This window comes from Stylophora pistillata, chromosome 2 (assembly GCF_964205215.1).
Source record: "Stylophora pistillata chromosome 2, jaStyPist1.2, whole genome shotgun sequence".
NCBI classification, from domain to species: domain Eukaryota; kingdom Metazoa; phylum Cnidaria; class Anthozoa; order Scleractinia; family Pocilloporidae; genus Stylophora; species Stylophora pistillata.
Window position 1 is genome coordinate 41,304,682 of NC_142520.1, and position 22,792 is coordinate 41,327,473.

Below are 22,792 nucleotides of genomic sequence, written 5' to 3' on the forward strand. Positions count from 1 at the left end.
TAGAACGCATAATTTCTGTTTACCTTTCAGTCACGAGCCATAAACCTCCCACCAGACTAGTCAGTAGATGAATCGCCGGCGAGAATATGCCCCTGACTCCCCTCTCACATGAGTCATTTGAAACAGGCATTGTTTACCATCATCCAATCAGTGTGGAGCAAACAGCGTGACGGTTGCTCCCTAGCACACGAAATCTGTACCGCGGATGCCGATCGCTTGGAAAGCTACATTTCTCGAAACTTTTTCGGCAGTTAGCGCTTGGATTTTGAATGGATCTTCGTTTGAATCATACGAGAAGAAGCGTCAACCTTTAAGTTTATCTGGTGTTTGATTTGGAAGCCGGGCGATTCTAATTTCTAGGTGAAAATCGGCTTCGCGCTGGAGCGGTCGAAAATGAGCTTTCCACCCTTGTCTCTTAATAACGTGAAGTAACAGTCAACGCAAAACTCATCAAATCGCTCAAATTCGCCATTTAGAGCCACAGAAACGACAATACACAGCAAGTGAGGTAGGTTTACATTTATTTTGAGCCTTAACATTGACATTCCTTGATAAAAGTTTACGATATTACGACTCTTCAATATTCTCCCATAAATTTTTTTTATGTTTCGAACAAACGACCCGACACTCCACTTGTGTGTGCCCTCTGTGCTTGCACCTGCAGTTTAAGCATTCTTTCTTCCAATTTAGTGAGTTTTTGATATGCAAATTAAAGTCGAAGAGAAGGTTCTCCACTGATTCCAAGTGAAGTTTCCATATTTTGTTTGTGAAATGACTAAGTGCATCTTTTAATTTGTAGCAAAAAAACATTTCGTGAGCGCGCTCGACACTTTCGATCGCTGTCCACACGGGCGATCTGGCCTGAAATCAGTTGTAGTTTGTGGCGACACAAAAAAAGGAGGATTGGAGAACAGCCAAACTATGAAAGCTAAATATTGTCTTAAACAATTATCATGAGGAAAGAAAAAAAGGGAAAGCTTTCTCTCGACGAGAAGTCGAGAGGATCGCCTTCAGAGAGAGTAGCATACATTGCCTAACCGATATATACAAAGTGAATTGTCGAATGCCCCAACCCAACGATTGCGTATGACATTTTTAAAGCGGAATTTTTCACATCGTTTCTTCAAAAAACTGGTTTAGAAAGCAATATCTACCACAAAAATTCAACTTATTTAAAATGAAACGTTTTAAAAAGGCCTTTAAAACCCCCTTTAGATATTCCTTTCGCTTTATTGTGTATTGACAATTATTGAATTACGAAACTCTACGTGGAAGGTTGTTTTATAAAACTAGGTGATGATGGTAAACATCTCCATTTATCTGCGTTTAAAACCTACTTATTAAATTTTTTTTGTCTTATTACTTGGCCCACAGCGCAACAATCTCTTTTAATTTTGCTAGTGCTTGTCAGCTGATCCGTCAGGTTGCCCAAAAACAATAAATATGGGAGCCTCAAGTCTCTATGAAGACAATTTTCGAAAGAATAGGCTACTTTTTGAGATCTTATAATTTAAAGTACTTTTTGACAAATGATGTATCCTTCAACTTATTAACCATCACTCAAGTTTTTCCACGCAAATTTTCTACGCCTTGAGTCTTATTTCTCCCCAGTTTGCAACCGACAAACTTTTCATCAGCAAATCGTTGATGAATCAATCTTTTGAAAGACATAAGACGAAACTTATAATTTCACTACCGCAAACACTTTTTTTGATTATTAAAACAAACACGTGATATTCATGAAAAGTGGAACTTCGAAGAGTCTTCAGGCCTGATCGAGAGCTGTTGTTCATTACCGAAGTTCATCTTCAATTTTTTTTTTCAGAAAAAAATAATGTAGTCATTAATTCCCAACGTCTTCATATTGATTTTTAAAATAAAATTTTCCATCCCTATTTTCAAAGTTGCTTTACATAACAATATTTCCCATGCTTATTATTGATATCAGTTAATCTTGTCTAAGTTTAAACGTCTACACATCGAATAAACCATGGGAAGTCGTTTGATTAAGTTCGAGATCTCCTCATAGCTCTTCTGGATATGGGCGATATGACTGAGTTATGAGAAAAATACTGAGTGTTTCCATAGTGCTTGTATAGCATTTGCATCGTTTATTGGCGGTCAATATTACAGTTATTCCACTGAGGTAAAACGTAAGAGAGACCCAATTGGATGCGCATGCGTTTCACAGCGCATCAATGATAGTTTGCATTCATCTGGAAAGAATGAAAAGGAAAAATCACAAGGATCTAGAATAACGCGTGAAAAATCCTCTCGAAGGGTGGCAGAGAGAATTAACTAATTCGGTACACAGTAGTTATTCTGAAAGCCTTTAGCTCGCTTGTAGGCGGTAGTTTGTGTTTTCAAGTGCGAGATTCAGTGCGGCGAATATTCATATTCTGTCACCGTATTGGGTGGGTAGAGATTTGGTACGAGTGACAACGCGCGGGGAAGGGAGAAGGGGAAAAAAACAGAAAAACCGCTTGCCCGAAACCCATGATTTCTCACAAACCGTCCCTTATACACTGCGTGACATCCCCGAGATGTCACGCATTCTCGACGGAACAATCAAATGGGATGAAACGGAACCTTTTGCCTAAAACTGACCAGCGTATCATGTAGCAAAACAAAATATGTGGCGATCGCGGATGGAACGGTGCAGTGATACACCAAATAAAGCAGTAAAAAAAGTTGAAATCAACAGAAATTTGGAATTTGGAAAACCAGACTAGTCCTCCGATGCGGAAGACGGCAACTTACATTTCAACGGAAGATTTATTTAGATCTCCAAAAGAAAGGAATACAAGGGCCCTGAGTTTCACGACATAGCGAACAAACCTTTGTACGGTTATGTAGTAAATAACTTGGGAATTTAAATTTATACAGATTGTAACTACATTCTAAATATAAACGAATAACTAAATCATACTGAACTGATTAACTAACTAACTTATTTTAAACTAGCTAAATATTTTATGACACAATCAAGTAAGGTATGAAACCGATTCTCGCAGTAATAAACCCTACTTCTAAAACCGTGAGTAGAAATAAGGCCTTAAGAAAGTTCAGGCTCGTACGGGATTTGAACCTATGATCTCAGCGATACCAGTGCAGTGCTTTATCAACTGCGCTAACAGCAACAGCAAGGAATGTCTATATTAAGGCTGCAACTATTAAACCCGTCGAAGTGATAAATCAATGAATTTGGATATATGAAAATCAAATATGTGTATTGCGGTTTCATGAGGATCGCTCTGATACATTTCATGAAACCGCAGTAAACTCAAATTCACAATCAAGTACACACGTGATTATTTACATTAAACTGCTGGATTGATACCACTCTGAAAAAAAATCTTCCAATCAGATGGAAATTTTAGTCTAATGGGACATTTCCTGGAATAACCTCGAAACAAGCAAGATAAGTTTAAAAAGGACTGGAAAAAAGATTCCAGGCAGATTGCTGTGCTTTTCTCAACTGGAGAAGGATTATTTAAGAACAAACTAACTTCTTGGTTGTAGTTGTTGTTGTTTTTTTTTTCATCCAAAAAGAGACGTTATTTTTCTTAACAGATTTCCCAATCTTAACTCAGTAGATAGCAGTGGTAACTATGCAATTTTACTCTTTCCCAAATGAAGGAAAAATATATTTTGAAAGGAAAGTAAGTTTTCAGTAACTAACTGAAAAGCAGTTTACGTTGCAAAAGGATGCATGGAAATTCCTGCTATAATGATGTATCGAAATTTCTACATCATGGTAAGCTAGGAATCGTACAAAGTCATGTTTTAAGCACACAACATCAAGAAATTTTCAAATCGTGATTGGTCGTGTAATACATGTTTACGTTACTTAGAAGATAAACCTCTTCGGGCGGCTAATGTGCCGACTGATAAAGTTCGCGGCTAGGTTATTGTCCGGAGAATTAATATGTAGCCGAGAAGTGAACTTGGAGGGCAACTATGAAATTTCGAGGACAACCATTCGGCCAAGAACGTTATCAGCCGACGTACCAAAATTCATGATCAGAAGGGATTTGTTAACATTTTTGTGCGTCCTTCCAGTGCAGTATTTGAGAACTGTATTTTCTATGTCACCATCCAATCACTGGACTCTACAAAACGAGTTCGTTTCTCTTCCAGGTAAAGTGTACAGATGGAAAAATAAAACTCTTGAGCTGGCTTTCTTCCACTGCCTTTGTTTGTTTTCGACGGAAGTAATCGGTGGAAAGTATCAACGTGGACGAGGGTTATCGCTTAATAGCAGTTCAGTGATTTTACGCCACGTGACGAAGAGTAGCCAATAGAATCGCAGAAAAATTAATGCGTGTGTTTTAATAGCTTACTACAGGGTCCCACGCGATGTGTTTACGGGGAAAGAGGATGAAGGAAGAGGAAGAGGAGAAAAACACTCTTCTTAATACTTCCATTTCTGCTTCAACTTCCCCACCCACTCCCCCTCCCCTTCCCGCCATTCCTGGAGTGTTTAAAAGAGAATAATTTCTCAAATGTTTCGCGTTGTCGACTTTAGGAATTTGTTTGGCAAAAGGCTTCAACTTTTAGAAATTGATCGGTCTCATCTTCATTTCAGCTCTTTTAGCTGAGTGACTCAGGAATCCACGCCACCGAATGCTATCATCACGGGTGTATACTCCGTGATGATAAACACCATTAAGGTTGCTATGATAACAGCTTTTATACCACCAGGCCCCTTTATTATTCACAGCACAACTGGAAGAGGACACATCCTTTGTGATAAATTGACAACCATTATGATAAGCCAAAGAGTCACTTGCGTTGCCTAAAAAATAAAGAAAACTATTCCTGTCTTTTTTTGTAATTATTTTACAGTACTGACTGTTTTAGAAGGAAGGCATTGGACAACATGCTGGTGGATTTTTATATATTTGTGGCGTGGTTTTAAGATAAATTCTCCAAACAGTCACATGTTCGTAATTAAAAGAAAGGTACTATGCAAAAATCATTTCAAAACTCACCCGAGTAACTTCCGATGTTCAGCTGGTACTTAGTTGCCTCGCTGCCAACCGTAATTGTATTGTACTCGGCATAGGCTGTATTTCCCGACATGTCTTCCAAATCAACGCGAAGCTTGTAACTACCGCTGTTAATAAGGCGATGTATTTTGTCCAGTCCAAGCCAAAACTCTCCATTCAAGCCACCAAAGCCAGTTTTGTAGCTAGCCCAGTTAAGATAAAAATCAACAGAGCCATCCAGTCTCTTCTGAAACACTGTCCACCCCCCACCGTCTGTTGCTTGGTCGCAGAAAACATTAAAGGCCCCTGAACCATCAGGGTTGATGGAGGAGATACCACTGCTCTTTTTTCCTGAATTAAACACATCGCCACAATTTTTGAAATCTGTAGAAGGAACAACAATGTGAAATGGGCAGAAAAAAATTAATAAACCTTCTTGCAATTAATCTCAAAATGAAGCTAAAGGACGAATATATGCAGTCGTTGTTACTATGGCAAAAAGAGTGTTGCAACCTTTAAAAAGGGTATCTTCATGCATCCCACCTGAGTGCCTAACTGCATGCAAAATTTGAAGAGGGGTTGAAAACTTTCATTTCCCAAGATGTTTGATTCTTACAGGAGACTCGTTCTTAAGACAGAATTTCCCCTCACAATATCATTACAATGCCGAGTAGACAAGTATAAAGAAAAATATATCAACTAGGGATTTATTGTCGATCCAATTCCTGATTTTCTTCCCTAGCATCATAAGAAACGGTATACCACTCAGTAAGGAGAATTACTACTCCCTATTTCAAAAACGAGTGGGGGAGTGGGTCGAGCTCCCTGCGCAAGTTTCTCTGAGATCGTTATTCGGGACACAAATCTGTAGTGAACAAAGATTGATATCTAGTGAAGAGTTAACGATTCGTGCTCTACTCGGCTATTACAGCAGTACTATACTACACTGGTCAATATTCGTGGTCAAAAACACAAGTTGATAGGCAAGTAAACTTGTTATGACAGAAAGATATTAATAGCTTGTAAATTAGCCATGCGGAAAATAAATGTGAAATACCAAATATATGATATACCAAATATGAAACAACTCTCTTTAACACCTGCTGAAGCAACAACTAATTCAGACCCCAAATTAACCCTACCCAGGCAAGGTTCAATTTTCATACCCCCGGGCCCGAAGGACAGTAAAATGCCCGTGGGTTGCCCGAGAGGGAAGGGAGGGGGGGTTGAAGCTTCCAAGTGATTAGCACATTATTTGAGCCAAGTGTACCTGTACATGATTTCCCGTCTCCAACAAATCCAGTTTTGCAAGAACAGCCGTAAGAGCCAAAAGTGTTGTAGCATTTCGCGTTTACGTCACAAGCCCGAAAAGAGTGACTTAAACACTCATTGAAATCTGAAACAAATTAGCAAGCTTATTCTTGAATGAAAAAAGTTTACATATGATCTTTGGGGGGCAAATCGGCTTGCGGGGAGGACAAATTTTTTTACGAAGACCACCTAGTCAGGGACTAGTCAGTATCTATCCCCTGGGGGTTGTCGGACGATTTTTGGATTGAACCTAAACGTACAAAGGCAGAGGGGGAAAAGGATGCCACCTGCCTCCTCTTGGTTTTTTAGGTTTTATCAAGAGGATTTTATCGAGGCAACTATCCACGACAGGTGTTCGTTTACCTTCGAGACATATTTGCTGTGAACTTGGTGGAATCGGCTAGCTGATAGATATATGCGTCATTAACCAAGCTTGTTCGGTCAAGGTGGCTAGATATCGGCCGAGTTCTTTTTTGCATTTTTATGGACCGAGATGAAGTCGAGGTCTATAAAAATGCGGAAAAAAAACACGGGCTAATATCCAGCCATCTTGAACGAATAAGTTTGGTTAATGAAGGATTTATTACATTGAAAAAAGATTTCGCTTTAGTAAGAATTAAGAATGACGAGTTTACTTCTAGAGCCGAGAAAATAAAGCCAACTGTGTTTGTAGCACAATAAACTCTCGAGTGTCATAACTGTTTTCTTTGTTTTGACTATCTTCTACCGCCTTTTGCGTTTCCATAGCCGGAATTGGTTAAAAATTACGAATGTATTTCTAATAATGATTTTCCTCATGCGCGGGATCGATGCGGGCAATCCCGAGCGGGCAAGATGGGCTTTTTTTTTTTTTTTTACCTAATTAGATAGCCTGTTAGGTCGTCTAAATGTATATGCAAATGTTGCTGCTGGAAACACAAGTTGATAGGGAAGTAAACTTGATATGACAGAAAGATATTAATAGCTTGTAAATTAGCGATGCGGAAAATGGTGGTTGAGATAAATTATTTGGTGAGAGTTTGGATTTTAAAGCGCCAACTTCGCTAAATCAATAAGACAAATTGCTTTTACGTGAAACGCATTGCTAACAACATTCCATCAGTGTAATAAATGAATGAATAATGCACTCCAAGCTCATGCAGCGCTGTAGCTTTCTTACCCAATTTACAATGTTTCCCTATAAATCCTTCTGCGCAAACGCACAAGTAACTGTTCTCCTCGTACTGTGCAGCGCATGTCCCATTGTTCTGACAAGGCCAACTGATGCATGGAGACTGTGAAGAAAAAACAGAGACGCCCTATTGCAAGTGTTTAAGGAAAAAAAAAATTAATAATAACTTTTATAGGATTACACAATTACTGGTGAACCAGCAGGTTCCATTGTGGTCCTTGATAACAAATGAAACAAATTAATGGTCTAAATTGAACGTAACATCATTAAGAAACACCATTAAAAACCCCAACTGGCCGGAGGCAAACCAGTTGGCTATTTACAAGCCTGGCCAAGGATCTGAACTCGGGGCTACCGTGAAACAAATCCAGTGGTCAGGGTGGGACTCGAACCCGGGAGCGGTGGATTACAAGTCCGACACTCTAACCACTCGGCCACACTGTCTCCAACATTTGCCTTAAGATTATGGTTTGGCCAAAATTTTCAATTGAAAAGAATGATCTAATTAATAACATGGTGTATTCAACGGATATTTTTGGCACCTACAGTTCCTCTGGTCGTCAAGACTTTTGTCGCACCTTATAGCAACCAAAAGAAAGCTTCTATTTGCATGAACCTTAACCGGCTTCTCAATGGGATTATCATAACTCCGAGTGGATTGGATATATTCTAAAGAAACTCTCTTTTATCTGGCTTTTCATTTCAAAATAACAGAACTGCGCGTATGGCTGCAGAGGTTTCATTATTGTTTCATAAATCAGTACTCAGTTTCAAGCTAGGTGTTCTGCATAATTGCAAAAGCGAAGGAAAAATGCTTAAGTTTTATTTCGTTTTGTTTTGTTTTGCTTTATATACGTTATAAAAAACAAACATTCGAGTTTTTCCCTTACCGTGATACTGTAGTGATGATGATTGCGACTGTGGACAAACTTGGCCGAGTTGTTGAACACGTCTGATGGAAGAAGTTCGCACAACACTCTACCCATAAAGTCGTAGAACACGCCCAAGTTGAAGGAAAAACATGACGGTGTGGTGGCACAAGTAAGTCCACATTCGCTGTCTTTTAGAACAAGATCTGACCCAATACCGGTGATGTTGAGATAGGAAAACTTGTGAGGCTCAAAGTTGGCGTAAGCAAAACCTTCGCCTGTGCCTCGGCTGAGAGGTTTAATGTATTCATCATCTACTTAAGGGGGGAACAAAATAGATAAAATCCCACACAACTATACTTTATAGAAATTCCGAAAAATCCACATAATTCACTACATACCATAAGATGCATTTGTTAGAGTGACGATAATCACGAGTACACCAAAATAACCCCTGAAAAGTTTTAATACTCCAGACTCCATTCTCAGTAGCAGCTACAAAGAGATCTCACCTCGCGATTGAAAAGAGATGCTATTATTTGAGTTCAATTCTGCAACTTTTTGGCAAACTTAGTGTAAAACAATACATGAAATACCCTAATGGCTAATTGTTTACATAGACAGGTTTCGTACACAATACATCAATTAAGAGCCTCAATGAAAAGTATCAGCGAACTTAATTGTGTTGGTTAGTTCCCTTGATGGTATTCTTAATAGAGCTGCAATCGTATGTGTCAGGATTTGTAGATCAGTTTAACTCTCTAACCCCTTTTATTTCCAAGCTTTAAAATCTTTATTTGTAATAATTTTGAAATGGTATACCTGTTCTTCCTCTTCAAGTTCGAGAGCAACGCCAGATCATTTATTAAATTACCTTTTATGTCATCTGACAGCAGGAAGCTCTGCTATCCTATATCATGCTCGCAGCAACTAATTAACTTGTTACTTAAGAAATTTTTAAAAATAGTTTAAAAATACGGATTACCTTAAAAAAAAAAACCGTATCAACTAGCATAACTATTTGGGAATAAGGGTGACCAAATCCGTTTTTAAGAATACCTCAAGGATACTTATGTGGTTACAGTATCTCCCTGTTGTCGGCAGGTGTTTTGCAAGACGTAATGCTTATTGTTTTGAAGCTGTTTTGTTACACACGGTTTAAAATGTATTTTCTTTAATTTGTAGAAGCTGCTTAAACTGATTTCGACTTCAAATGTAGGACATTGAAAATATATCTATTGGTTCCTATAAACATCCATTGCTTCCAGTTTTTTAACTTAGCTTTGGCTACATGAATAGGTTTAGACCGTGACACTTTTACAAAACCAATATATCAGGCTCCTGAAGGAATGTGATACCGTGGTAGATTTTATTTTCACCATGTTGTATTTCATGTCATGTTATGTTTTCGTCTATGGTCTTCCCATTTTGTCTGCTTCGTTTCGCAATTTTTTTATTTTTTTAATCATTTTCTATCAGCTTTTTTTTCCATTTTGTCTCTTTTTTTTTTTTTTTCCTTCATGGGGTAAAAGTAATGGCTTCACCCGGCCAACGGTTAAAAATTTTAATTTGGCCATTTTAGGAATAATTAAATACTTAGTTTCTTTCGGTCAAGGTAAATAAAAAAGTGACAAAACAATTTCATATATGTGCACGATCCTTCGCAGTAAAGCACTATTTGAGCAATAGTGAAAATCAGACCTGAAAAAAATTTCAGGCCTGTACGGGATTCGAACCACTGACCTCTGCGATACTAGTGCAGCGCTCTACCAATTGAGCTAACAAGCCAACTGGGAGCAGGCCATCAAATTAATTCGACATAAACCCGTAGAAGATAAATCAAACAACAACAAACATGAAACATATGTATGAACTGCGGTTATGAAACGTATATGTGCACGATCCTTCGCAGTAAAGCACTATTTGAGCAATAGTGAAAATCAGACCTGAAAAAAATTTCAGGCCTGTACGGGATTCGAACCACTGACCTCTGCGATACTAGTGCAGCGCTCTACCAATTGAGCTAACAAGCCAACTGGGAGCAGGCCATCAAATTAATTCGACATAAACCCGTAGAAGATAAATCAAACAACAACAAACATATGAAACATATGTATGAACTGCGGTTATGAAACGTATATGTGCACGATCCTTCGCAGTAAAGCACTATTTGAGCAATAGTGAAAATCAGACCTGAAAAAAATTTCAGGCCTGTACGGGATTCGAACCAGGTCAGTGGTTCGAATCCCGTACAGGCCTGAAATTTTTTTCAGGTCTGATTTTCACTATTGCTCAAATAGTGCTTTACTGCGAAGGATCGTGCACATATACGTTTCATAACCGCAGTTCATACATATGTTTCATATGTTTGTTGTTGTTAAAACAATTTCAATTATCACAAAAGGTTGATGATTAACTTTCATTGCTTTAAAACACGTTAAAAACTGGTCGACACCTTTAGAAATAGCATATGTATAGCAAGATAATGTCTAAGCTTTTACTCACCCAAAATGACACATCGCAAATGGGAAATGTTTTTTAGGGTTACCTTTTCGATTACTAATAAGATATGTCCAGAAATGCCTGCAGTAATTAACGAAAATGGCGAAACTTCATTAAAATCATCCACGCGGCCGAGCTGATTTCGCTTTGACGAATTTGACTAAAATTTATCAAAATCATCAACTCCGCGAAGTTGATTTTGCCTTGACGAGATTCACCAAAATTTATCAAAATCTGCCATTTTCGTGACTACGATAATTTTTAGACAACGGTTAGAATTTGTCAATCATTTACGACATCGGGACTTCCCTCATAGTGTTATCCCTTTTTCATCCGAGTAAGCACAGGCAGCCCAAGCTCACTACTAGAAAAGCGGACGTGACTCTTACTGTGTTGCGCAACGTTTTATATTTATAAAGGTTTGTATGGGATGTTATAGGTTTGCCTTAAAAGAGAGAAAAAAATGTCTTGTTTTGAAATAAAATGGGCTTACCTTATTGCCTTGTTGTTTTCTTTGTTGATTCCTAGCGTCTCAGGCCATTTTGAAGCGTTTTCGGCGAGTTAGCGCTATATTGGTGTTCAACTGCTAAAAGAAAGACAAGGCCGGAAACCTATTTTAGAAGCGTCCGTCGCCCGAAGCGAATAATTCCGCCAAAAAATTACCACCAGTCTCGATTCCTCCAGAAAATCAAAGCAGAGATGTTGCAGTTCCATTTCCATTCACTCGATTCCCAATTCCTCCCACAGATCTTTCACTAGCGATGCTTTCATCACCAGATCGATTGGCTTTCCAATTTCGAATTTGGCTGGTTGAAACATTTGTGGGCCCGTTCGCCGATCGCACAGTATGTTGGGTAACAAAAATAAGCCCGGCGAGGGTAGCCAGCGGCCTGCAGTCGACAAACAAACCAGTTAGCTGTCTGGTCCCCTTGAGAGATTTTGTCAAGACCGCATCGTTTTGATCGACCAATCAACATCGAATGGAAATGTGTGATATCAGATATTGTCATAGCGTTTTCACCACCTGAATATTATAGGTTGTTTGCTCAAAAGAAGGCCGACCAAGGGGGGGGGGGGGGGGGGTTACGGGCACCTTGCCCTAGCTATGTTAGTGGCTTAACTCTTCACGCCTAAAAATAATGATACGGTGGACACTACATCTCCACGCAAACTGTTTTTACTTTTGTGTAGAACTCATAGACTCTCTGGCTCCTTCTCGGCCAATCCCAGAAGCTTTGACTCCTCCAAAAGGCATGTTAAGGTCACGGACCAACCAGCAATTGCACCACACTGTCCCTGCCTGGCGAAATATAAGCAAAGCTGTGTTTTAACGTTGTTATACCAAAACATTTGGCGACATTTCACATTTGCAGTAAGCGACACAATCACAACACAGTTGTCACAATGTTATCGACTTAAGAAACATGTTATTCATTTTGTCACAACTGACAGTAGGACAGCGCTCGCTCGATAAAAAAATTTGTTTGCACTGTACTGTACAATAAAAACATTGGACCAAAAACTTATTACTATGACGCTGACTACGACTAAACTAAAAGACAGATGTCGAAAAGATCAGGCAATTTCGTAAACAAAAAAGACCTTGCCATGAACTGATAAGTCTGTCAGCAAATAGGAATATTAAAGTACGCGCCGTTCAGAAAACTTTCTTTCACTTCTTTCTTGTACCTGTAAGCGTTTAGCTACTCGGTGAGTGCGCGACAGATTCTCTGACCAAATCACTGCAGCTAGTCCATACTTGACACCATTGGCTCGCTTGATAACCTGACAGGAAAAGCCCAGGAAAAAAAAAAGATAGGACAAATAAAAAAAAAAATGTAACTAACAGACACACAAACAAAACTAAAACAAAACACAGACAGATGCTGAGTAAACATCGACAGGAGATTTGCCTAAGGGAGCACACCCGAGACTAGATCAAAAAGAAAAAAAAACGGCGGCAAAGAAGATTGCCATCCAGTTTATCGACTGTTAATTGTACAACAGATCTATTCGATATGTTTTCTCCACTGAGACGCTCTCTGGCTCATAGATAATAGGGAGTCGCAGTACAGAATTCACATTGTGTCTTATTACAAAGGTTTTTCAAAGTACACGTATTCAATGAGTTCACTGGTTGATTGATTGCGTGTAATTCACACGCATTTTACACATACTTTTAATTTCACGCATTTGGGCATATTTTGCATGTGTAATGTGTGGAAATTGCACGTGCGTCAAGCACGCGTGAAGCTGCAAGACACGTGCGCGGTAATATAAGTTTGCATTATTCCGTTTCCTTATAACACGTACCTCTTCCTCGTTTTCAAATGGTACAATCGCCACTACTGGACCTGTAAAAACAGAAGGAAATCTCATACAGAGACCCAGCACTATTGACCAAGCGATAGCCAATCAGAGCGTACTTTATAGCGCACACGACACTAATCCCGCCATTTAAGAAAGAGGTCTGAGAAGTGAAGTAATTGCGCTGTCCTCGCTCACCAAATATCTCTTCTTGCATGCAGCGGGTGTTGTCTGACAAACCAGTGATCACCGTGGGTCGCATGAAGTATCCCTATGACGTAAAAAAAAAAATAACAAAATAACAAAATATTGAAAACTGAAAACAAACCTGCTATCACCACACTAAAGTAAACAAACGTACACAACTGTGTTTACCTCCGTATAAGGGTTCGGGAGTTCCAAAGGAGAGTCCTTTCCTTCGCCACAAACAATTTTTCCACCTTCATTCACAGCAAGTTTCACATATCCAAGGACCTTGAGAGGAAACAACACGATATGGATATGATGCAAGGCACGTAATACGCTACATGCACAACGGATATAACGATAACACCAACGCTAACAACATTGATAACGACACCAATAACGCTAACGCTGACGATATTGATAACTCTAACGACAACGATACGAATAACGCTGACACTAACGATAATGATAACGCTATCACTAACGACAGCGGTAACGGTAACGATGACGCAAACGACAACGATAACGACGCCAAAAACGCTGAAGCTAACAATAACGATAACGCTAACGAATAATGATAACGCTAACGGTAACAATAAAGCTAAAGGTAACGTTTTAAATAAATATCACAATAACGACCACGATACCAATAACGCTGACGCTAACACTAACCATAACGATAAAGATAATGATAATACCTTAGCCAAGTGTTCCTTGCTGACTAACGCCCCGACATTGGTTGCTGGATCTTTTGGAGCACCGACCTTGAGTTGCCTAGTATACAAAGAGATATGGAATGGTAAAAGATCTCAACAACTCTTAACGGTTCTGATACAACAGTTCCTACACATCAGATTTGTGTATTTCACAATCATAACATAGAGAATAAAAAATGCTGTACCTCGTTCGTTCCACAAAACCTCCAAAAATTGGTCATAAATTCCTTTTTGCACATAAACTCTACTAGTGCAGAGACAAATCTCTCCTTGATTAGCGAAACTGGACCTGAAGTAGAAATCAAGAAGTATTCATATTTTTACCATTGGTAAGATATTTGTGTGCATATAGATCCTTAAAACCGTTTTCACCTTAAACAAGCCAAGAATACATAATCAAAAACACTGCCAGTAAAGAGTCAAAAGCTGAGCTCTGAATGGAAATGTCAATTGACCACTTGGCCGCTCAACACTATTTCTCAGTCACCACACAAAACAAACTTGTTCACAAAAAATAGAGTTTGATTCAAAAGATTCATGTAACACAGATACCTGTAAGTGTGAAATTTTTAGAGAAAAAAATTTGTTGAAAACATATTCAAATTCTTGAATAATCACCAGTTGAGTGTACAAATGCACACCGAAAATAGTAAAAAATGTGAGAGAACTGCATGGTGGTCAGACTGTTTTCTAAGACACATCAAGGTACCATGAAGCTTGATTTCTCCAGTCTACCTTGGATGGTAACAGGTGACGATGCCCCCCCCCCCCCTTGCACAGTCTCCCCAAGTTCTGTTACCCCCAAGAGAAGTTCTGTCGCCCCAAAGTATGGTTGCTTTAACCCAACTTGAAGTTTTTAACGTTATAAACTGTGTTTTAATTATTATCTTTTAATACTAAACAGATAAATTTGCAAATACACCTGACAGTTGTTGCTATGGATTTCTCTAAATCTGCATCATCAAAAATAATTGCTGCATTCTTCCCTCCAAGCTGAAAAAAAAATGAGTGAAATAATAGAATGCATTGTATACTCAAGAAAGAAATGTGAACATACATGTATCTGTCAATTACATTTTAATACTTAATGGTATTGATTTACTTGTCTGGTGTACAGACTGACAGATCACAAGAGATGAGCTGAGCTCATCACACACACACAGAATCATAAAATATTTATAAAATAAAAAACACACAAAAAAAAATAAATAAATAATAAATATTCATAAAATATTCAAGTCCAAATAGAGACAGTCACTTTCACTCTTACAGTCACTGTAAGTTATTATTAAGTTATTACTAATTTTTCATTCAAGTTTGTTTCTAATACGTTTCTTCATTTTACAGTTCTAATGAGGACTCGACACTAACGGTAGCCCCCTTGCCACAAACTAGTAGAAATTCAGTTTTAGCTGGTGGTTTTCAATTTCTTCTAGCCAGTTTGGCTAATATTAAACAAACTAAAATTGCCGTAACATCTGAGATGTCACCAGCCACATGGCTAGTAAGTTGAAAAGTGAGTGTCAAGCCCTGCTAACCATAATTAATAAGGTTGGAAACAGAGAATATTAATTATCAACCAGGATAGATTTTACCTTTCAACCTGCAGTCTAAATTTAAAGTACCTGCACCATGTTCTGGACATGTACATGATTATATTCACATTTGGTACTTAAAAACAGTACCGTACTCACTTCCAATGAAGTTTTCTTATAGTAAGGAGCTGTCATTTCTGTGATGGCTTGACCTGTGACAGTTGAACCAGTGAATGAAATCACAGGAACATCAGGGTGTCTAACGATGGCAGCGCCCGCTTTGGGTCCCGTGCCCATCACTAGGTTAACAACACCAGGAGGCAGGCCTACAGCCGTGAACGAAGACAAGATGCATTAAAGGGGAAGAATTCTGATTGAATGTTGAAAAAAGGCAAATCAGGACAAAGAAAAATATCAGAAGAGCCTAATATTGGGAAGAACTCAAAGTCAAACAAGCTACAGTTGAAACTGCCTGAAAATGATACAAACAAGATGCAACTGGCTTAAGACTTGCAACTTATTGGTTGCAAGGATGGCACAAGATTTTCAGCACCAATCTAAAGACAAAGTAAACATAAACTAACATCATTAGTTTATGTTTCCTGCAATCCAAGATTTAAGTATTGACACTTGATTAAAAATGACTAAATACTCAGGCTCTGAAGCATACTTTGTGAGTTAAACACAGTGAAAAACTGATGTTTAGGAGAAACATGACTGTACAACTGTTGAGTTATAAAATTTTAGTAATTATCTTCTGAGCATAGTTATTATATTATTATAATGGTGTAAACAACAAGCACAATAATATAAAAAAGGCTTCTTTAATTTTCAGCCTGTAAATGATACCCAAGATCTAAGCACTTATTCTCACTAGTGTCTGCCAGACATTTAATGGTAAACACCACAGTGTAATTAATACTATTGAGCTATGGATGCACACGGGAGGTTGCTAAGCAGGAAAGAAGCGTAAGAGTCATGCAAGGTGATAGACGAGAACGACTCTACCTTCTTGAGTGCTTAGCAAACCTACCAAGTGCATCCATAACTCAATAGTATACACTGTGGTGTTTACCATTTATTTCATTATTAAAACATAACATTGTAGTAAAATAGTTTTCTTTTATTTAGCAAATCTTACATGACTAGAAAAAACAAGCATGCATGGAAAACTAGTCTTTGCATTTGCTCATGTCTGAGTAGCATACACCCATGGGCAAATGGTGGATGCCAAATTGACCAATCAGAGCATGCGCTTTACTGAGTTGACCAATCAGAGAGTGCACTTTACTTTGGTTATGTTATAATTCCTAGAAAGTTGGCTCCGAGAGTTTGTTGTTGGATCAAAATAATAATCCCCTTGTTGATATTTTAATTTGTATATTCTCATCACTTTTCTTCTCGATTCTGTATTGATATCGTAAGGAGAAATCACGTCTTGGTCTCTCCTTAGAGAGAAAGGGTTGCCGGTAACTCTATAACTCATCCCAAGATCTGATTGTTAATTCTCCACTTTACCTGATGAATTAAATATTTAGTTCTTATTAACCGAGCGGGAGGTCTGTATGGGAGAATCTTGACCGAGGTCACCAGTACAGACCAAAAGCAGTGAGGTCTGTACCGGCGATTGAGGTCAAGATTCTCCCATACAGATCGACCTAGCTCAGTTAATAACTAAAGATGTTTATTATATGGCTGTGTCTCTAAGGCCAATTTTTCATATTCTTTGTATCTTTTTTCTAGACTGGTCTAAATGCTGGACTAGATGGGAATCAAAATCTAGACCGCTTTCAGTATTGATTTCAGCCAATCAAATTTGTGAATTCCATAGTTCCCAGTCCTTGCGAGACATAGCCATATAATAAATTTCCTTATAAATTAGTCCACATGTGAATTTGATATTAGATCAAGATAACAATCCGATAGGTTTGAGTATTCTTGTTATATGTTGACTGAATAATGAATGTATGGGATATTATATTGAGAAGTTATGACTAATAATCACTTCTGGGAGTGAAAGGATTAGGTGAAACTACTACAGGACTGTGGTCTAGCAGTGCCTGATTGCCCCTTTTTTATCACTATAGAAGATGGCAATACTCAAGGAGGCGAATGACAGTAAATGAAGCCATGCTTTTTAATCACTCCTCCGGGATTCTGGGGAAGCCCCAAAAACTACTTCATATAACACCCCTGACGCCTTATTTTTGCTCTTAGGCGACTCAGGAATCTTAGTTTTTTCATAAAAAGCATATGCTAGGCACTCTGGATTTCACACTTTCAGAGCACGGCAGGGCTCTTTTCATTTTTTTTTTTTCAAAGCACAGCCTTGTACTGACAGTTACTCAGTTTTGTACCTGCTTCATTGAGCACCTTTGCCATCATCCATGCTGTCACAGATGTCATTTCACTTGGTTTGCAGACAACAGTGTTTCCAGAAGCAATTGCAGGTGCAATCTTGAAAGTCAGGAGATAAATAGGCAAATTCCAAGGGGAGATCAATCCAGCCACGCCAACTGGACTCCGGATAGTGCAATTCAGTACACCAACACTTTCTAGAACATTGGCACTATTACAATGAAAATAAAGTTAACTTGCTTAAGTGTCAGTTTATTGTGCCAAAGGTGTTAAAGCACAGGCATCTCATGTTTGAAAGAAAAGCAAAAGTTCATTTCATGAAAGTGTCATGCATAGTGTGACACCGTGTTAAGCTACATGAGGAACTGTTGAAAATTGGAATGCATCATAAGGAATAGTCAGAAGAACAGAATATGGTCAATTTATAACACAAAATACAGGGTTCTCCCTAAATTTTGGAGTAGGAGGAGAATAAAATGGAGTAGCCAGCAGAGGAATTTATAACGGTGTGCAAGTGCCTTCCATGCACTTCTGGCACAAGGGGGGGAGGATATGGGAGGAGGGAAGAGCTGAGAGAAGTGTATTTTGGCATGTGTTTTGAGAGTATGTTGTCTTATATATATGGATTGCTTTTCGTCGGTAACCGCTGCCTTGAAATTTGAGCCTGTTTCGTTTGCTAAATGTGCAATGTTCAAGCGACTTCTGCAGCCAGAATCAATGCAAGTGATGGTGTGGCGAAATTCTTGACGAAACTTTCAGGTTTATTCAGTCAAAACCATTTGAGGACACTTGGCTCTTAAAGGAAAACGTTATTTATTTTGGAATATATTTACCCAAAGAGAAGTAGGCGTCGCAAATGGATAAGTTGCCGTAGGATGCAAAACAAAGTTTTCTTTATTATTATTATTTGGATCTGAGTAGCCGGTACGCCCAAGATGACTAACTGGCGATTTTTGCCGGTCGCTGGGGCTTAAGGAAATCTCTGAAAATATTCCAAAATATGAACATTTTACATCTAAGATTGATAAAACTTACTCACTCCTTGTATGTCCATCATCATGATGGTATTATTTTGGCAATTTCTGCTGTTTTGGGCTTGCTTTGTTATGACTGTGTGGTAAGGGTGAGTAAGTTTTATCAATCTTACAGGTAAAGTGTTCATATTTCAAAATATTTAGTGTTGTAAATTGACCATATTTTGTCCCTATAGACCACTTTCATAAATGGCTGCTGGATTAATATTCTTTTGTTTAAATTTAAATTAGCCCTACTAGCCTCATTCTCCAGTACAAAATTCAAAAGAATACATTATCTCAAGCAAGGCCAAAGAGGCTAATTTAAATTCAAACAAAAGAATATTAATCCGGCAGCTATTTATGAAAGTGGTCAATGCCATTCTTTATCATAATGCGTTCAAATTCTCAATGGTTCCTCATGTAGACGAAAACCATGTTACACAACAAGTAAAGCTATCAAGAAATAATCTTTCATTTTTTTCTTCAAGACATGAGCTTGGGATGCCTGTAATCAGAGAGGGAGAACTTCTGCAATATTGCTATACTTCAAATGGCAAATTAACATCTTTGGGCAGCTATAGACATGTATCATGTGATAAAGCAGGATGCTGAACTATTACATAAAGAATTGCATGGATGGTCAATTCAAGAAGCAAAGGTTGGCTGGCAGCAGAATATTTTTAGAAATAACTGATTTTAATAATCAAGCATGATTAACCTTGTCATTACCTAAATGTACCAGTGAGAGATAAATCCAGACACTCACTACAGTTTCTTGATTACTATTGGTCCCGAGTTTTCACCGGTAACTCCACCGACTGTCTATTATACAATTCTTATCATGTTAATTATTTTCTCTGGATTGATATTTGCGCAATACAAATCAATGAATATTATTGTTATTATTATTATTATTATTATTATTATTATTATTATATTAGACAATTTGGAATTGGATCAACCAATAAACCCATAATTGCATATAATTATTCTTGTTTATTCGCATCACTTGTCTGCTTGATACTGTATTGTGATCATATAGAGAAATTCTTTCTTTGTCACTTATGGTAGTTAATTAAAATTGTCTCAAGCACTTACTGGTTTTCAGCTGAGGAACTTATAATTGTTGAAGCAAAGAATCTAAAGTTAAGGCAAGCACGTGGAATGTCAACTGTCCTTGCCAGCAACACTGGTTTCCCTTGGTCTTTTGACTCTGCCTCAGCAAATTCATCAAATTGGGTTTCAATGAGATCAGCAATCTTTCTCATTATACCTGCCCTATACTCTGGTGTGGTGACAGATCAGCTGCATTGAAAATGTCATCAGAAAATGTCCACAATTATACGATATATAAGTCAAACAAACCAAAGAGTTCAAAAGTAAAATGATATTAAAGTAAAGTTATTAAAAGTAAAATGTTATTAAAAGTAAAATGTTATTAAAAGTAAATAGTAAAAAGTTATTAAAAGTAAAATGATATTACGTGCGTATGTACGTATGAATGTATGTATGTATGTATGTATGTATGTATGTATGTATGTATGTATGTGTGTATGCAACGAATTCAATAAACCTAAATGTAAATCATGTTCTCTAAACTTGCCACCTGCTTTAAAAACTTGTTCCTCGATAAACCTTGAGTAGGGTTTAAATACTGTGCACGCGAGATATATTCTTTGTTCCTATTAAGCATTGGAATTAACCAACTAACGTTGATTAATTTTTTTGCATGAGTAAAAAGTCATATTTAAATTTTCCTGTTCAATGATTGCACATCAAAGCATAGAGATTTCGCAATTTCATTTAAGATTGATCGAGTCAATCCAAGAATTCATGATTTCATCTTTATCCAATGACTAAATTTGGAACTGCAATTCCTTCGCCTGAGGAAATAGCCTTGTTAACCAAGAGCAGAACCAGCGTGTGTTTCAACCGCAACAATGTGCGATCAATTAAGCAATGACAAACTGTGGTCGCCAATCACATACTACCTTTCAAACGCCTCATTTGCAGCCTTGACAGCTAAATCGACTTCGTCTTCATTACAGTCTGGAACCTTACAGTGCACCTTCCCCGTTGATTTGTCATAGCTGTCAATGTGATTCGTACAAGGTACGAATTTTCCACCGATGAAGTTCTCAAGTACTAACATTTCAGACGCCATCTTGTTGTTCTTTTGGCGGTAGACTGGAAAGAATGTCAGACCGAGGGAAGCTGGAATCGCTTGTATCAGTCACGCCCCTGACACACCTCCAATATTAGGACTATACAATTTACACAAATGAGCGGTCTCTCAAAGTCTCAATTTCTGTAGTCTCCTTCGCAGCCGTTGTTTGGGCTCGTCACGCAACGCTTGTGGCTACCATTTTAATTCCGTTTCGTTATTTTCATTTCCGGTTGTTTCGTTGCGTAATATCACGTGACTTATTCCCACGTGCTTTAAGATTTTGAAGTCGCTTGTTACGTATGTTGTAGTCCTGGTATGGGTCGCTATATTCCCAATCAGGGTTAAACAGTTCCTTATCGTGCTTAAGGCACGTTTTTATTAAAATAAGCCGCAAAGGTAACAACGCTCCCTCGCCCACCAACCGCCTGTGCTTAAACCCGAGCCACATTCCTTTCCCTTTGTTTAGATTTCACGGTGACTGCATATGATAATGCGCGTTTGCACCAATCACACGTCGCCTTTGGTTTCACGACAAAACCAATCAAATTTCAATGACGTAAGTTCCCCGCGTTAATTCATCGGCGCTTTCTAGAGTGGCTAGTCATCTCAAAAATTACCCATGGATGTAACTCCGAAGAAATTGATAGAAGGTAGTTCAAGATGCTTCATTTGTTCCTCGATTTCACTCACAAAGGATAAAATTTACATTTTTGGTAAAAGTTCATTTGACAAGAGAAAAACCCAGGGGAAAGAGACTGCTGCGGACGGACGAGGAGAAGAGCTCTTTGACAGGACTGTGAACACGATAACACCTTTATAAATTAAGCTTACGTCTATCACATCTGCTTTGGAAATGCCCTCGAAAAAGTGAGAAAACATTCCTATTGTTAACCACTCGACTTAATTGTAAAAGGAAAATATATAAACTTAAATAACATAAGACGAAGCTAAAATGGCACGTTAAGAGAAGTAAGGAATTGGTTCTTGTCTTACCACTGTCTTATAACACGTGCTTCATCGATATTGCCACAGCATATAACCTCACACGGTATACATGATTTCCTAGCATCGATAGCCAACGATCATTCTTGAGCCACGTTTCTGGTGAGCCGAAAACTAACGAATATTTTCCATACTCAATACTAGGGCGGTCAATCTCTGCTTGGGAACTAATTTTTACCGCGCTGACTCAAATACTTTGCAGGTAATTGACCTGATCCTCCATAAGACTTACGAGCGGAGAAACTATAACAACGATATGCGAGCAAGATTGTTGAAGTGATCGCACACGAGTGGAAGAGCCTGATAAATCAAGGATTTTCCAAACCCTGTAGGCAGGTTTACAAATACATCTTTTTTTTTTTTGCAAAAGAATTTTGTCAATATCAGCTTCTGGGAATCATTTAAACTAGGAATTTTGAATTTGGAAGCGGTCGAAACAAAAGCTTCTTTGAGAGTTGCCATTTTCTTTGCTCAATGAGACGCTGATAGAATACGAGTTTTGATTGGACGACTAGTCTTGGCGGGACTTACTCAGAATTATATGAGCGAAATCGTGATTGGCTAAAACCAGGGAAAGGAATGTGGTTCTGCTTTAAGCAGCCGGTGGGTTTGGGAGGGAGCGTTGCGTGACGAGCTCAAACAACGGCTGCGAAGGAGACTA

At 38.3% G+C, this 22,792-nt stretch overlaps 1 protein-coding gene and 1 pseudogene across 3 annotated transcripts; both read right to left on the reverse strand.

Annotated features, from left to right (window-relative positions):
* Window positions 1-3,614: 3,614 nt before the first annotated feature.
* LOC148739542 (ryncolin-2-like) lies at window positions 3,615-10,575 on the reverse strand. Of its 2 annotated transcripts, XM_088747342.1 has the most exons (5): window positions 8,364-10,571; window positions 7,462-7,576; window positions 6,262-6,387; window positions 4,995-5,375; window positions 3,615-4,798 (listed from the first exon to the last, which is right to left on the reverse strand). In XM_088747342.1, the coding sequence occupies exons 1-5, from the start codon at window positions 8,457-8,459 to the stop codon at window positions 4,557-4,559; spliced, it is 960 nt and encodes a 319-aa protein (XP_088603468.1). In that variant the 5' UTR covers window positions 8,460-10,571; the 3' UTR covers window positions 3,615-4,556. The 2 variants fall into 2 exon arrangements, with proteins under 2 accessions (XP_088603468.1, XP_088603469.1); XM_088747343.1 differs by lacking the exon at window positions 6,262-6,387 and having other exon boundaries at window positions 8,364-10,575.
* Window positions 10,576-11,740: 1,165 nt separating this feature from the next.
* LOC111344685 (2-aminomuconic semialdehyde dehydrogenase-like) lies at window positions 11,741-21,162 on the reverse strand (annotated as a pseudogene). Its single transcript, XR_015996145.1, has 12 exons — window positions 20,954-21,162; window positions 20,061-20,267; window positions 17,946-18,157; window positions 15,748-15,914; window positions 14,976-15,046; window positions 14,239-14,342; window positions 14,036-14,111; window positions 13,527-13,625; window positions 13,350-13,422; window positions 13,158-13,198; window positions 12,534-12,629; window positions 11,741-12,144 (listed from the first exon to the last, which is right to left on the reverse strand). The product of XR_015996145.1 is annotated as a 2-aminomuconic semialdehyde dehydrogenase-like (transcript).
* Window positions 21,163-22,792: the final 1,630 nt, after the last annotated feature.

Coding starts and splice junctions, on each gene's coding strand:
- LOC148739542 (XM_088747342.1), bottom strand. CDS start 8,459: ATGGGTAGAGTGTTGTGCGAACTTCTTCCATCAGACGTGTTCAACAAC. Junction 7,577..8,363: donor ATCATCACTACAGTATCACG/GTAAGGGAAAAA, acceptor TTTTCTTCACAG/TCTCCATGCATCAGTTGGCC. Junction 4,799..4,994: donor GAACATCGGAAGTTACTCGG/GTGAGTTTTGAA, acceptor TTTATTTTTTAG/GCAACGCAAGTGACTCTTTG.